The following is a 16,949-nucleotide window of genomic DNA, read 5'->3' as shown; positions in this document are numbered from 1 at the left end:
GACAGACACACTAGTTCTTTTATTAAACAGGTTTTTTGAAACCACCAGAGGTGGCAGTAGTGAGCTGATATGCCCAGCAGGGCTGTAGTCCCTCAGGTACTGGAACAGCGATCCAGGATGGCTGAGCTGTTGAGAAACTGTAGAAAGTGAGTAGGCAGAGTAGACAGAGTTCATGAACAGAACTAGATGACAAAACTCACATAAGGTCTCAAGGAAGCTCAGGAGCTGGAAAGGTTTAGGCCCTCGAGGAGCGAGTATCTGGTTCCAGGAAAAGCTCTGAGAGAGCGATGGTAACTCACAAATGTTTGTAGCAGCGATAGCTTCCAGGCAGTAGAGAATCTTCAGAGTGTCCAGGAACATGGGCCCTCAAGGAGCGAGTACTGGTTCCTATCTGTAATCTGAAAGTAAAGAAAAAGAGTGAAGTCCCTGAGGAGTGGGTACCTCTGGTAAATCCGAGGAGGCAGAGTAGCTTGGATAGCCGAAACAAGTCCTTATCCTTATCCTTGCTAACTCAGTTAGATAGCGAAATAGAGACCTTTAAATATTTGGAAGCGGATAACGTATTCTCAGGGGGACGCCCCTGAGGTTCACGCCCTTGCTGGTACTTCAATCAGAGCACGCGCATGCGATCTAGGTCTTCAGGCAACATGGCGGATCTGCAACATCGAGCCAGTCCGGGGACCCCGGAGGGAGACAGCATGGAGATGCCACGGCAGACCCGGAGGGAGTCGCCACAGAGGTAAAGAGGGCGGAGTGAGGATGTCGAGCAGCGACAGTCTCAACAATCCCTCCTGACCCTGGCCAGGACCACCAAACAGAGCTTTCTTGGCTCGTCTGGCTGGGCCTGTAAAATAACAAAAGTAAGCTCCTCTCTACCTCTGTTCACAACTCAAAGGACCGCCTCCTAAGCTATAGCAAGAGCATGGTTATATCCTGTTGCAAGTAAGATGGCCATTCCAGACTCCACAGAAGGAGGTTCTGCATTTGAATGGATCTTCCCATTATCTTCCCATTATCCATACTACTGATACTAAACACCCAGGACTTACTGCGTTACGGTGTCATTTAGGGATCTTTTTTCAAAGAGTTACATGGAGGGTATGTGTTTAAATAGGTATATACTTGTATTTATAGGCTTACTGACTAGTGTGAAAAATTTGGGAATGCACATGCTTAAATGTTAACAGGAAAATGGGGTGGGGTAGGAGTGTTCTGGGGCAGGGTTTAGAAGTTCACACACTATTTTGCATTTTGTAAGGGATATAAACACATTATTACCTACTGTTGAGAACGGTGGTTTTCGTGTGCCCATGGGCCTCAGCCCGACCCAAGCGGTCCCGGGCTGAACCAAGGGTTGACGGTGGCTCCGCATGGCTAAACACTCTACCCTCTGCCAGGCCGGCAAGTTCCATGGCCAAACATCCGAGGATGTTGGAAGGTGAATGGTCCTCCGACCATTCCGGGCCCTTTCGGACCTGCTGCGAGCAGCATGGAGCAGCAGGCCTGGCCTGAGGTTGAGGGCAGACGGGCCTTGACACGAAGACACTGTGGTTGATGCAACGGCATCACATGGAACGAAGACACTTGGTGGAGGACATGACACCAGGGCTATGAAGACGTGACTGTGGATTGATGCGACAGCATCCAGGAACAAGACACATGGCTGATGCGACGGCATCCAGAAACAAGACACATGGCTGATGCGACGGCATCCAGAGACGAGACATCCAAGGGAGGCAAGACAAGGCATTGACATTGGCACTGTCTCTCAGGGCGCCCTACTCAGGCCACCCGCGGGACTGAGTCGCGGACCACCCTGTCCGTTACGCGCCCTACACAGCCCCAAGGCTGGTCACGGACCACGACGGGAGCGGAACAGCACAGGAAGACACATCAGGACCAGACGGCTCAGGAGCACAGGACAACCATCCACCGGCAGGCAGCCCACCCAGGAATACTGCATCTGAGGGACTCCCGGCCTACCGGTACCAGAAGGCTCAAGAGCAGAGACGAGGCATGGAGTAGGAAGGAAACATCCAGGAAGGCAGGAACACCAAGACGAAGGCTGAAGAAACCTGGACATGGACCTCAGGCGAAGACATGGACATGGCATAGCATGACGAGACGACATCAAGGTGAGGAGCTCCACAAAGAAGACCTTACATGGTCTCTGGCAGGCCGGAGCCTCCAGAGCGAAGACATGAACATGATGCAAGGCCAGGAACAATGAGCGAAGCAGCCCTTTATAGGGCTCAAGCAGGAAGTAGTCCACAAGGTGGGGCCCAGACACTTCCTGTGTCTGGCCCCTTAAATAGTGTAGAGAGACACGGCCGCGCGTCTAAGGAAGCAGGAGCAGGGCTGTGCAGGACCGCGGACAGCGGCCTGCACAGCGTCTGCACGCCGGCAGCGTCAGACGCTGAGAGGAGGCAGGGGAGAGCCTGGACGCAGGCTCCAGTGTCAGCAGCGGCTCCAGCTGCTGCGGGAGGCCCCGGGGGCGGTTCCTGCCGCCAGGAAACACCGGGGCTTTTGCGGCTTCCAGCCGCGAAGATCAAGATGATGTCGGGGGCGTCCCAGCCCCGAAGACAGCCGCGGCTCCGACCGCGGAGCGAAGAAGCAAGCAGGGCGGGCTGATGGCGGCGTCCTGCCGCAGCGGCGAAGAAAGCTGCATGGTGAGTCCATGCCTGCTCACGGGGGGACCTGCAGGCAGGACAATTCATAACACCTACCTTGTTTGCAGGCTTTTACATCTGATAATTGAGTCACAGAACTGAAATCACATTTGTCTTTTGTCTGTAATGTTTATGTGGGAGGTCTAGATTAAGAAGTAGGGATTCAGGGTGAAATCTAGAGGGTCTTGGTAAACTGGTGGAAGTGTGGTTGAATTGCTGAAGTTGTCAGTGAATCGGTGATTAAAAATCTGGGCACAAGCAACTATTTTCATAGGTGGAGTAAGCTCATTCTTTATAAAATTCTTTACCAGAGACGCATACAGAGGATCTCTACAAGTACCTCCCACCAAAACCACTAGACACATTACCTTAAGAGATCGAGCCCTCTCTACAGCTGTTCCACCATTATGGAACTCCATCCCACCCGATCTCAGACAGGAGCCCTGCCTTCCAACCTTTAGAAAAAGACTTAAGACTTTGAATGTTTAAGCAAGCCTTCCCGGACTCAAATTAATGCCCCTCTCCATCAACATATTTAACACAGGCAACTCAACTCCATCTCTTTGTATATTATTTTAGCCTTTACTAATCTTGTCTATTTTTTCCCTCTTCTCCCAGTTCATCAGTCCTTGTTATTTGTAACTGCTCTCTTCTGCATGATAGTTCCAGTTCTTGTTGTATATATTGTACTCCTGTTTAAATATAAACCAGCATGATGTGATTGTCTCATGAATGCCGGTATATAAAAACCCTAAATAAATAATAATAAATAAAATCTAGAGATGTGCCTCAGGTAAAAATTTTGTGTTGGGCTTCATTTCAGGGCCCCCCCCCCGCGGGAATTTTGTTTTTCCCGCGGTTCGAGTTTTTTTGTCGGGGGCCCTGATTTTCAGGTTAGTGCGCACTAACTCCTGATAGTGCGCACTAACCTGGCAGAATTAGTGCTCGCTAACGGGAGTTAGTGCATGCTAACTCCTGTTGAAATTCGTTGAAATTGCCTAATTCTGGAAAAACGATTGCACATCCCTAATAAAATCCTGCCTCTGTGCATAACAGAGGCTTATTATATGCACATCTTACAACTTTTGCAGGTGTAAAATATATGTGTGCACTTTAAAATGGGTGGAGAAAGTATGCATTTTCCTGCATTACAAATATATGCATATACTGAAACATCTGCATGTACTTTCATGGCAGAAACACACAGTATTTTATTAACTGTGTGGCTCCCACTACACCATTTATTTATTTACCACTTGGCTTTATTTCCCATCTTTTTGAATGCGAGATTCAAGTTAATGCTGTAATTTTGGATGTACTAACTTACACTCACATGTGTTGACTAATGCAGATTGTTGAAAAGTACCCTCATCAAGTGCTCAAATCATATTGTGTGAAGAAAAAGTGAAAATCAAAGCAATTTTTTATTTTCCTGATAGGGACATTTTTTGATGAAAGCATATCTGTATCCAGGGATTTTTAAGATACACGCATGAACTTCTTTGGATAAGCCTTGGGTAATTTTCTTGCACAAGATATAATTTCTTTCCAGATTGTGCTTTCAGTGTTTATGAAGTTGACATGTCCATTGCTCTTTTTCAGATTGACATGCAGCCTGAGACTGGTGCTAATGTATACAGTCTCTTATATTTTGTTGCGTTTATAGTGGTAGGATCATTCTTTACTTTAAACCTTTTCATTGGTGTCATCATAGAAAACTTCAATACTGTACGTAACCAAGTAAGTGTCTTTCCAATCTGCTTCTTTCAAAACTAGAACGCTGTATTGTATCAGCTGTTATAATGCAGTAAATTACTTCATAGATAATTTGTATCTAGAATGTTAAAGTAGTGTGGCTGAAATGTCAAGAAATGTATTAAATTAGTCCAATAAGAAGGTATCACTTCATATCTATATATTTTTTTGGTGTTAACCTTTATTTCTGTATTTAGCATACTTTGCACAAATTTCAATTTACAATGATTATAAAAATTGCCATAGAGCTTTATAGCTTATAATCAGATATTTACATTGAAAGCATATGACTATAATTGGTTTATATCTATTACATTTACCTACACAGTCAAAGCAGGAAGGTGCATTGATCATGCTTCTCAGTAAAGAACAGAAAAGGTTATATAGTACACTAAAACGTCTTTCTAAAGCTAGACCCATCAAACAAATTCCTCCTCCTAAGGTAAGCTTCAAGTTTCTAATTTAGTTACTTTAAAGCTGGTGTACACCAATGTATGTATATAAGCATTTGTATGACACTTGAAACCAGGGCACAGTACAACAATTAATGAGAAGTATGATTTTGTGTAGCCCCCCCCCCCCCCCCCATAAGAAGAGCTGAAGGGGAGAAAAAACAAGTTTGCCAAGCACATCAGACCACAGACAGCACACTGAATTGTTGTGTCTGCACGTATTGAGCAGTTTTGAAATTGAGCAGTTTTTAAAGTGCACCTACATGAAATAGTGAGCTGCCCACTCTTCTATAACAAATTTTTCTGGTCTACAAAGTTTAAATTAAACACAACGAGGTCCATATTTAAATGATTTGTCTGTAAAGTTTCGGACTTAGCCGGACAAACCACAGTTTTTAAAAATCTCACCAGTTTCACTGTCCGTAACTTATCTGGCTAAGTAGATAACAGGCTAATTACTTAATCGGATAAGTCAGGGGTGATCTGGGGGCATTCCAAGGCCAAGTAAGCTGCTTAATTTTAGAATTGTATGAGGGAGTCTATAGGAAACTTCCTCAGACTACCTTAAGGGACCAGGCACAGCTGTCTCGCCCGGTTCTCGTTAAGATCCAGACCCACAAGGAATCCTGGGTGAAGGGTGAAGCCCCCTCACCAAAGTGTAAGAACTCAGGGCCTAGAAGGGTTAGAGAGGCCCCAGGGAGCAGGCAGGAACCCAGCCTATGCAAGGTCCTGCTATGTTTGATGTCCGTGTGCTACCTGAGCTGGTTAGCTGCATCATTTGTTTGATTTTTGCTCTTCACTGTAAATAAATTGCACATAAGGAAACAGCCAGAGTCTGCCTCTTTATTCCTTCCAGCTGATTCCTATGCCACTATATAAGCCAAGTTATCTCAGACTGCTTTAGGATTGCTTTGGACCAGTTCTAAAGTTAGCCAGCTAACTTTTCTAGTTAACATGCAGATGGTCCGGTCTATTTAGCAGCACAATCACTCTATCTGGCTAAAATAGCTGGTAGCCCCATGGCTGAATACTGCCCTGAATGGGGATAGTGTTACATGTGCCACCCGCGGCAGACCCACGGCGCGGCCCTCTCACCTTCTTTCATGGACTTCAGCTCCTGGTTCCTCTTTACTGGTGGTGGTGGGCTGCCAGCTCCGACCTCGGGTCGCCTCCGCTGCCTCCGGCTCTGCCATAGTCCCCAGTGTTGCCAGCCAAGATGTCCTTGCTCGTCGGGCCTCTCCACGTGGCCCGCAGACAGATGCCACCATCGGTGCCGCGCATCGCTAATCCTTTTAAAGGGCCCGCTACAGGAACTTGGGCGCAGCCCCGGATGTTGACGTCAGACTCCTCCATGTATATATTCACAGGCCTTGCTCCATAGTGTTGCCTTTGCAACATGTCTCCTCGTACTCCAAGTACTCGTTGCTAATAGAGAATCCTCTCTACTTCATGTTCCTGATTCCTGTGGTTCTCAGTTCCTATCTCCCTGATTCCTGTCTTGTTTATGTGTTGGACTGACTCTCTGGATTTCGACTCTGCTACGCCTGACTACTCTTCAGCCTATCTCCAGCCCCAGACCTCTGCTACTCCTGACTACTCTTCAGCTTATCTCCGGCCCCGGGCCTCTGCTACACCTGACTACTCTTCAGCCTATCTCCAGCCCTGGCTTCACCGTGCCCTGACCATTGCCTTGTGTTATGGTTAAGCGGTGTTTGGGTGGATTCTTGAGGACTGAGGCAGATGACCACGCCCACAGGGAGGAGCCCTGTGAGGCGCCACAGTACTGGGCTAAACGCAGACACACAAACACAGAGTTAGTTTTTTTATTAAACAGCTTGAGGTGTACCACCAGAGGTGGCAGTAGTGAGGTAGTCTGTGGGTAGCAGTCTCAGGACCCTCGGCAGAGGGGACCCTTCTCCCCTGTTGGTATAGTGGAATTCTGGTGTAGGTTTCCCAGCCAGGTAGCACTGTGGATGAGATAGACTGAGAGTTAGATTACTCACTAGATGGTTGCTGTTGGTATGTGATTCCACCAGGTTGAAGAAGTTGGTAGCGGCAACGAGGCAGGGAGAGCAGGCTCTTGAGGAGCGAGTACCTGATCCCTGTAAGGCACCTGAAATAAAGCAGAGGGCCCCCGAGGAGCGGGTACCCAAGTTAGCAATATCCCGAAGGGCAGAGAGAGAGCTTCCAGCGGCAGCACGGAAGCGGCAGAGTAGCTTAGACCGGCTGAGACCAATCCTTTGCTAACTCAATGAGCTAGCAACTTAGTACAGGATATATACCCGGATGGCATGAAGTCAGTAGAGGGGAACACCCCCGAGGTTCGCGCCAATGCTGGAATAAAGACGTAGGCGGCGTGCGCTCCCTAGTAGGCCCTTGGGAGGAGCATGGCGGGAAGCAGCACCATAGCCATTCTGGGGACACCAGAGAGGTTGGCTTGCAGATGTGGCGGTAGCCATTTTCCCAAGGAAAGCAGAGGAGCCATGAACAAGGTAAGGCAAACGGGGCAAAGCCGTCTAGCACCGATGGACACAACACCTTGATTGACTATGCTTGCCCTCTCTGTGCCCTGACCATTGCCTTGATTGACTTCGCTACAGACTTCTCCGTGTCCAGAATTCTTCATACCTTGCCATGACCTCTGCTTGCCGCCGGCCCTGATCCAAGTCTGTCAGTGACGTCTCCTGTAGCCTATTCCCTGGATGTGGATTTACAAAGCTCCGGCCTTTCTTTGCTTGAGCGCCTTCAGTTATTCTCTGTTCCATTGGCGCCTGAGTTCCTGTACCTAACCCAGTCTAGGGTAGGACTACGCCACCTATTGACTGCTGTCTCTGGGCTGAACCACCTTTCTTCTCAAACCAATCTCGAGGCCCACCTATGTCCTGCCAGCACCCAAAGTCTCAACCCATGGGGAATGAGGGCTGGTATAGGTGAAGCTAAAGCGGCCTCTTCCTTCAGCCTACTCCACCTGCCGACGGTGGAGCTGCATGCCCTCCAGGCCATGCTAGGCCTGGCCTCCAAGGTACAGCAGCCGTTTCTTGAGACACTGGCCTCCTCCATGGATCGTCTTCACGCCCAGCTTGATGCTCTTAAGAACATAAGAACATAAGAAAATGCCATACTGGGTCAGACCAAGGGTCCATCAAGCCCAGCATCCTGTTTCCAACAGTGGCCAATCCAGGCCATAAGAACCTGGCAAGTACCCAAAAACTAAGTCTATTCCATGTAACCATTGCTAATGGCAGTGGCTATTCTCTAAGTAAACTTAATAGCAGGTAATGGACTTCTCCTCCAAGAACTTATCCAATCCTTTTTTAAACACAGCTATACTAACTGCACTAACCACATTCTCTGGCAACAAATTCCAGAGTTTAATTGTGCGTTGAGTAAAAAAGAACTTTCTCTGATTAGTTTTAAATGTGCCCCATGCTAACTTCATGGAGTGCCCCCTAGTCTTTCTACTATCCGAAAGAGAAAATAACCGATTCACATCTACCCGTTCTAGACCTCTCATGATTTTAAACACCTCTATCATATCCCCCCTCAGTCGTCTCTTCTCCAAGCTGAAAAGTCCTAACCTCTTTAGTCTTTCCTCATAGGGGAGTTGTTCCATTCCCCTTATCATTTTGGTAGCCCTTCTCTGTATCTTCTCCATCGCAATTATATCTTTTTTGAGATGCGGCGACCAGAATTGTACACAGTATTCAAGGTGTGGTCTCATCATGGAGCGATACAGAGGCATTATGACATTTTCCGTTTTATTCACCATTCCTTTTCTAATAATTCCCAACATTCTGTTTGCTTTTTTGACTGCCGCAGCACACTGTACCGACAATTTCAATGTGTTATCCACTATGACACCTAGATCTCTTTCTTGGGTTGTAGCACCTAATATGGAACCCAACATTGTGTAATTATAGCATGGGTTATTTTTCCCTATATGCATCACCTTGCACTTATCCACATTAAATTTCATCTGCCATTTGGATGCCCAATTTTCCAGTCTCACAAGGTCTTCCTGCAATTTATCACAATCTGCTTGTGATTTAACTACTCTGAACAATTTTGTGTCATCTGCAAATTTGATTATCTCACTCGTCGTATTTCTTTCCAGATCATTTATAAATATATTGAACAGTAAGGGTCCCAATACAGATCCCTGAGGCACTCCACTGTCCACTCCCTTCCACTGAGAAAATTGCCCATTTAATCCTACTCTCTGTTTCCTGTCTTTTAGCCAGTTTGCAATCCACGAAAGGACATCGCCACCTATCCCATGACTTTTTACTTTTCCTAGAAGCCTCTCATGAGGAACTTTGTCAAACGCCTTCTGAAAATCCAAGTATACTATATCTACCGGTTCACCTTTATCCACATGTTTATTAACTCCTTCAAAAAAGTTAAGCAGATTTGTGAGGCAAGACTTGCCCTGGGTAAAGCCATGCTGACTTTGTTCCATTAAACCATGTCTTTCTATATGTTCTGTGATTTTGATGTTTAGAACACTTTCCACTATTTTTCCTGGCACTGAAGTCAGGCTAACCGGTCTGTAGTTTCCCGGATCGCCCCTGGAGCCCTTTTTAAATATTGGGGTTACTGGGGTTACAAATAATCCAGTTCCTCTTCTGGCTCCTCCTCATCCACAGCCACCCCCATCAATGCCTCGAGCCTTGTTGGCACTCCCAGTGCCCCCACGCTTCAGTGACGACTCCAGACTCTGCAGAAGGTTTATTAACCAATGTTATATGCAATTTGCTCTGCAGCCCTCCGTCTTCCAGGATGAATTGACAAAAGTCACTTTCATCCTATCCCGCCTTGAAGGAAAGGCGCTGGCCTGGGCTTCTCCCCTGTGGGAACGCTTGAACTGTTTGTTGAAAGAATTGGCTCAGTTTGTGGCTGTATTCAGATGAACTTTTGATGATCCCGGGCGCCATGCCGTGGCAAGCACCAGCTTACTACACTTTCGTCAAGGTCAGAGAAGTATTTTTGATGATACAATTGAGTTTTGGACTTTGGCTACTGAGCTCACTTGGCAGGAAGACTGCCTCCGAGCTATTTACCTGAATGGACTCTCCCCGCAGCTGATAGATGAGCTGGCTGCACAGGAGCTCCCTTCCTCCTTGGAGGACCTTATACACTTGGCAGGCTGAATTGACCATCGTCATCAAGAGCGTCACTGGGAGAGTCAGATGCCCAAGAAGTCCTCGTGGGTTTGTTCCCATTCACCACCTATTACCAACCCTGCTTTCGGCAGTGATACCAGAATGGTTAAGATGGAAGAGCCTATGCAGTTGGGTCATGGGCGGCTGACACCGGAAGAGCACGGTGGAGACAAACGGGCCTGTGTCTGTATTGCGGAACACCTGGCTACCATATACAGTAGAGCTTTCCAAACTGTGTGTCACAACACGTTAGTGTGTTGCCTGCAGTGTGCAGGTGGTTGCACAAGCCCGGTCCATATAGCCGCTCCTCTCCAGCTATTCACTTTTTTTTTTTCAGTTCATGGGTTGCTTATTATTGGGCGATTTTTGCTGTCAATCGTATTATTTTGGGGCTTGGTGGGTGGACTTGAGCCCAGCTGTCCCTGTCATTGGCTGCTGCTGCCGAGGAGGCCTGGCCACGAGGAGTACTGACTGCAAGCAACAGTCTGGTGATCCTGGAAGGTATTATGCAGCACAGCAGGCTTGAACCCTGAAGGGAGTGAAGCACTTAACTGGCAACAATCAAAAAGAATAGGTACATGAATGTGGGGGCCAGACATGTGCTGGGAGGGGGGGGGAGATATGAGTGTGTGGGGGCCAGACATGTGGTTTATGGGGGAGAGAGTTGAGTGTGTGGGGGACAGACATGTGCTTGGGCTTGTTTTTTTGGAAAATAGTGCTTGTTTTTTCATGAAACACTGGCAACAATCAAAAAGAAGAGGTACATGAGTGTGGGGGCTAGACATGTGCTGGGGGGGAGATATGAGTGTGTGGGGGCCAGACGTACTTGGGGGAGAGAGAGATGAGTGTGTGGGGGACAGACATGTGCTTGGGGGAGAGAGATGAGTGAGTGAGACAGACATGTACTCGGGGGGGGAGAGAGATGAATGTGTGGGGACAATTTGTTTTATTATTGTTACTCATAAATTATAACAATAACATTAATCTTGGAAGATTATCTATTTATTAATTTATTAATTTATTAATTTATTTATTTATTTTACTTTTTTATATACCGTGTTCGTTTACACATCACATCAGTTTACAAATCAACAGTTGGATAAAGAAAGGAAAATACATCAGTTTAAGTAACTATGGGATTAACAATGTGTAACAATTATGTAACAAAAAAGGGGGGAAGGCATGAAGGAACTAAAGGAGAACAAAAGGCTGAGAGGAACAGGTAACGATAATTCTTGAAATTGATGAAGATTGTGTGTTGGGGTGTAGCTCGAGATCTGTAGCATGCTCGAGTGTAGGGGAGAAGAGGGAGAAGGGCTGTAGGAGGGGAAAAGAGTTATTGGTAGGCTTGCTTAAAGAGCCAAGTTTTAAGTTTCTTTTTGAAATTGTGGTGCTTGGTTCAAGTCTTAAGTCGATGGGCATTGTGTTCCAAACAGCGGGTCCAGTCAGGCAGAAACCGTGTTCCCATGTTGCTGCTAGGTTAGTGAGTTTGGGGAAGGTTATAGGTAAGGAGCCGTTATTGGCAGATCTTGTGGATCTTTGGGGGAGTTGAAAATGGAGGGAGGAGTTGAACCAGTTGATTGATTGATTGTGTAGTGTTTTGTGAATTAGAGTGAGACATCTGAAGCGTATTCTAAAGTGTATGGGGAGCCAGTGGAGGTTTCTTAGTATAGGGGTGATGTGCTAATTCCTTCTGGTGTTTGTGAGGATTCTGGCAGCTGCATTTTGGAGCATTTGTAGAGGCTTTATGGAGGTAGCGGGGAGTCCTAGGAGTAGGAATTGCAAAAGTCTATTTTGGATAGGATGAGCACTTGAAGGACTGTTCTGAAATCGTGTTGATGGAGCCTTAGTTTTTTTAGCATGAGGAGTTTGTAGAAGCAGTCTTTAGTGGTTGCGTTTATGAATTTCTTTAGGTTTAATTCATTATCTATGGTGGCGCCTAGGTTTCTTACTTCTTTTGATATAGGTGGTATTGCTTGGAGGGAAGATGTTGGGAGGAGGATTGTGTCTTTGTGTTTAAGGTTAAGTATTAATAATTCAGTTTTGTCCGTGTTGAGGGAGAGGCTTATTTGATTCAGGAGTAGTTTAATGGATGTGAGGTGGTTTTCCCAGGTGTGTAGGGATTTAATGATGGATTCGTGGATGGGAATGAGAATTTGTACATCGTCGGCGTATATGTAGAAGGTGAGATGGAGGTCGGTTAGGAGTTTGCATAGGGGGGGCATGTATATGTTGAAGAGCGTGGATGAAAGAGAAGATCATTGTGGGACGCCTTGGGATAGTTTGATGGGTTTGGATTCAGTCTTGCCAAATTTAACTTTGTACTGACTGTTCTCTAGGTATGAGCTGAACCATTGTAAGGCTATGCCTGATATTCCGATTTCCATTAGCCGGTCGATGAGGAGGTTGTGACTTATGGTATCAAAGGCTGCTGAGATATCTAGCATAGCTAGATGGAAGGATTGTCCTTTGTCTAGGCTTTTGAGGACGGAGCCGGTGAGGGAAAGTAATAGTGTTTCTGTGCTGAAAAATTTGTGGAAACCGAATTGGGAGGGGTGTAGTATGTTGTATTTCTCTAGGTGTTCCGTTAGTTGATTATTTACTACTTTTTTTAGAATTTTTGTGAGGAAGGGGAGGATGGATATAGGCATGAAATTGCTAAGCTCTGAGGGATTGAGCTGAGGTTTTTTCAGGATAGGTTTGACCAGGGCTTGCTTAATGTCACCTGGTACATGTCCCTGTGCTAGTGATGTGTTGATGATGTTGGTTATGGGTTTGGCTATGAGGTTGAGTCTAACACCCTTGCTGAAAGAGCTGGATGTTCCAGTTACTCTAATCCGTGATCAGTTAACATTGGGACAGAGCCTACTGGAGAAGAAGAGTGTTGAAAAAGTTTTTGAAGCAAGCAGGGTTTTTAAAACCATTTTTATCCTTTGCTTATGTTTTTGAGATGGAAGAATGTTCCCACCTTCAGGGAAGGGCATATTGGACATTGATTCAGATCAGAGGAGAAGAGTTAAGAGGAGGTGAACTATGGGCAAAGAAACTGCAGCTTTTGGAATTGTTTTACTTTTTATGTTGATGGCATGCTGAGTAGTGGTGACAGAAGTATAAAAGACTTCCTGACTTGATTGAAAATAGGAAGGTTTTATCTAAGTATTCTACCCTCAGAAATCATATCGGGAAAGCATACTATATGTTAAAGATGTGCAGAAGAATAAGTTCTTTTCACTTTGTTCATTCATTTCATTGGGACCCAAATTCGCTTCATTAGTTTCAAAACAATAAAAAAAAAATGTTTATTTGTTTCATTAGTTTATTCTTTTGCCATTAAAAACAATAGGGGAAGCATTGCAGGCTATTCTGTAAGGTACTTAGACTGTGGCAAAGTGGCACCAAATGTGTCATAAATAGTAGCCTAAGGCTCCACAAAGTGGCAAAGGGGTACCAGTATTGGCAGGAGTCTTCCAAAGCACCATGAGAAAAGCAAAGAAGAAGCAAGAGAAGGAAGAAAACCCCAAGGTGCAAAAAGAAGACAACAGCAATAATGACATGAACGTTTGATGGCATCATGAGAGGCAAAGTGGCACCAAAAGTGACATCAGCACCGTAAGGCACCATGAAGGGGGAACAAAGCAGAAGAATCCCAAGCTACTTATAAAGGGATCAAGAATCAGAAACAATGGTATCAAGATTTCAAAAGTATATGAGAGATGTACAGCAGCACCCCAGATTGGCAAGAAGCCCTCAAGGTGTAAGAGCTGAAGTATGCCAGGTAGATACAGTGGCAGAAAGAAATTAAGAACCCCAAGGTAAAAAATCTGTGCATGGCAGTAAGGCCAAGTGGCACAAGGATCTAAAGGTGTAGGAGGAGGTTTTCATGGGTAATGAAGGTTTTCATGGGTAATGATTCAGATGGACTGAATCAAATCACGGTGAACCTAGAAGATGTGGTAGACCTGATTGACAAACTGAAGAGTAGTAAATCACCTGGACCGGATGGTATACACCCGAGAGTTCTGAAGGAACTAAAAAATGAAATTTCAGACCTATTAGTAAAAATTTGTAACCTATCATTAAAATCATCAATTGTACCTGAAGAATGGAGGATAGCTAATGTAACCCCAATATTTAAAAAGGGCTCCAGGGGTGATCCGGGAAACTATAGACTGGTTAGCCTGACTTCAGTGCCAAGAAAAATAGTGGAAAATGTTCTAAACATCAAAATCACAGAACATATAGAAAGACATAGTTTAATGGAACAAAGTCAGCATGGCTTTACCTAAGGCAAGTCTTGCCTCACAAACCTGCTTCACTTTTTTGAAGGAGTTAATAAACAGGTGGATAAAGGTGAACTGGTAGATGTAGTATACTTGGATTTTTAGAAGGCGTTTGACAAAGTTCCTCAAGAGAGGCTTCTAGGAAAAGTAAAAAGTCATGGGATAGGTGGCTATGTCCTTTCGTGGATTGCAAACTGGCTAAAAGACAGGAAACAGAGAGTAGGATTAAATGGACAATTTTCTCAGTGGAAGGGAGTGGACAGTGGAGTGCCTCAGGGATTTGTATTGGGACCCTTACTTTTCAATATATTTATAAATGATCTGGAAAGAAATACGATGAGTGAGATAATCAAATTTGCAGATGGTACAAAATTGTTCAGAGTAGCTAAATCACAAGCAGATTGTGATAAATTTCAGGAAGACCTTGTGAGACTGGAAAATTGGGCATCAAAATGGCAGATGAAATTTAATGTGGATAAGTGCAAGGTGATGCATATAGGGAAAAATAGCCCATGCTATAGTTACACAATGCTAGATTCCATATTAGGTGCTACAACCCAAGAAAGAGATCTAGGTGTCATAGTGGATAACACATTGAAATTGTTGGTTCAGTGTGCTGCGGCAGTCAAAAAAGCAAACAGAATGTTGGGAATTATTAGAAAGGGAATGGTGAATAAAACAGAAAATGTCATAATGCCTCTGTATCGCTCCATGGTGAGACCACACCTTGAATACTGTGTACAATTCTGGTCGTCACATCTCAAAAAAGTTATAATTCCAATGGAGAAGGTACAGAGAAGGGCTACCAAAATGATAAGGGGAATGGAACAGCTCCCCTATGAGGGAAGACTAAAGAGGTTAGGACTTTTCAGCTTGGAGAAGATCCGGCTGAGGGTGGATATGATAGAGGTGTTTAAAATCATGAGAGGTCTAGAATGGGTAGATGTGAATTGTTTATTTACTCTTTCGGATAATAGAAAGACTAGGGGGCACTCCATGAACTTAGCATGTGGCACATTTAAAACTAATCGGAGAAAGTTGTTTTTTACTCAACGCACAATTAAACTCTGGAATTTGTTGCCAGAGGATGTGGATAGTGCAGTTAGTATAGCTGTGATTAAAAAAGGATTGGATAAGTTCTTGGAGGAGAAGTCCATTACCTGCTATTAATTAAGTTGACTTAGAAAATAGCCACTGATATTACTAGCAACGGTAACATGCAATAGACTTAGTTTTTGGGTACTTGCCAGGTTCTTATGGCCTGGATTGGCCACTGTTGGAAACAGGAACACTGGGCTTGATGGACCCAGTATGGCTGTTCTTATACTAAGGTAGATGGGATTGGTATGGGAGATACCAATCATTCTGTTTAAGCATATAGAGAACCGGAGAAGGGGATGCCTATCCCTAGCTGATCTGTCAGTCCAGTGGCATATGCTTGTGTCGTGGATTAAGCCATGCACATCATAGGTACCTACATGCAGAGTACAGTGGAGCTGTGAATGGGCCATGAAATCAGTTACAGTTCATGGAGTGGTGCAGCAAATGTGCAGAACAATGGATAGCCGTGGAAATTGGCAAAAAGAAGAGATGGCAAGAAGGTGAATACCATAGAGGGAAAATTGTATTAAAAGCCTCAAGAGTTTTTCAATATGCAAAGCAATGTATGGCTAGAGCAAGGCGAAAAGTAGCCAAGTACTACAGGGGAAGGGGATTTTACACCTAGAGCAATGGAGGAAGCACCCTAAGGTTTCAAGACTGGCTTGGATCGGCAGCAGCAGCAGTGGTGCTGGTATATATGTTAAGAACTGGAATGGTAGGAGCGGAGAAAGGCAGCAAGAAGAGTAGCCGTAACACACCCAAAGGCGTTTGCCAGTTCTTGCTTATGCACAGAGCAGCAAAGTGATCTGGCACTGTAAGGTGGCAAGAATGACTTGGAGCAGTGTGGCAGCAGCGGTATTAGCAATGGTTAATACTTTTTAAAAACTGGAATGGTAGGAGCAAAGCAACACAGCGAGAAGTGTAGCTGTAACACTCCCAAAGTTGTGGTGTTGGCAGTTTTCTGTACCTTTTGGAAAATACCGTTCTCTACAGGCAAAAAATGTAGCATTCTAAGGGATTGCAAATTTTATTTCTAATTATTAAGGATTCTGAACATTTCTAACTGTTTTGAAATGGGCAGGATGTGCGAGCATGGTCAGAAAAGTGCATTTAAATTTGATAGCTAGTGTGCATCTCCAGAAACAGACATTACAGTCTATATTGTATGCGACATTCCAGAGGGGATTGCAGGTTAAGTTTTTCTTTTGGTTAAGGATACTAAGATCTATAACAGAGTAGAGGCCTGAAAAAGTAATTATTTATATATTTATTATTATTTATAGTCTGTTTTTCTGCACTTCAAAGCAGATTACATACAGGTACTGTAGGTTTTTCCCTATACCCAAAGAACTTACAACCTAAGGTGTTGGTTAAGAACATAAGAACATGCCATACTGGGTCAAACCAAGGGTCCATCAAGCCTGGCATCCTGTTTCCAACAGTGGCCAATCCAGGCCATAAGAACCTGGCAAGTACCCAAAAACTCATCCATGTCACCGTTGCTAGTAATAGCAGTGGCTATTTTCTAAG

At 45.0% G+C, this 16,949-nt stretch overlaps 1 protein-coding gene across 1 annotated transcript in view; it reads left to right on the top strand.

Moving 5' to 3' along the window:
• The window catches only part of LOC115100791 (sodium channel protein 60E-like), a 147,378-nt gene that overhangs the window by 92,372 nt on the left and 38,057 nt on the right, over window positions 1-16,949 (top strand). The window contains exon 8 of the mRNA XM_029619674.1: window positions 4,272-4,409. Within this exon, the coding sequence (XP_029475534.1) occupies window positions 4,272-4,409 (138 nt within the window). The remainder of the gene's footprint in view (window positions 1-4,271; window positions 4,410-16,949) is intronic.

This window comes from Rhinatrema bivittatum, chromosome 1 (genome assembly GCF_901001135.1).
Source record: "Rhinatrema bivittatum chromosome 1, aRhiBiv1.1, whole genome shotgun sequence".
In the NCBI taxonomy this organism is placed as follows: Eukaryota; Metazoa; Chordata; class Amphibia; order Gymnophiona; family Rhinatrematidae; genus Rhinatrema; species Rhinatrema bivittatum.
The sequence above is the reverse complement of the archived record's forward strand: the minus strand, read 5'-3'. Positions and strand labels throughout refer to the sequence as shown.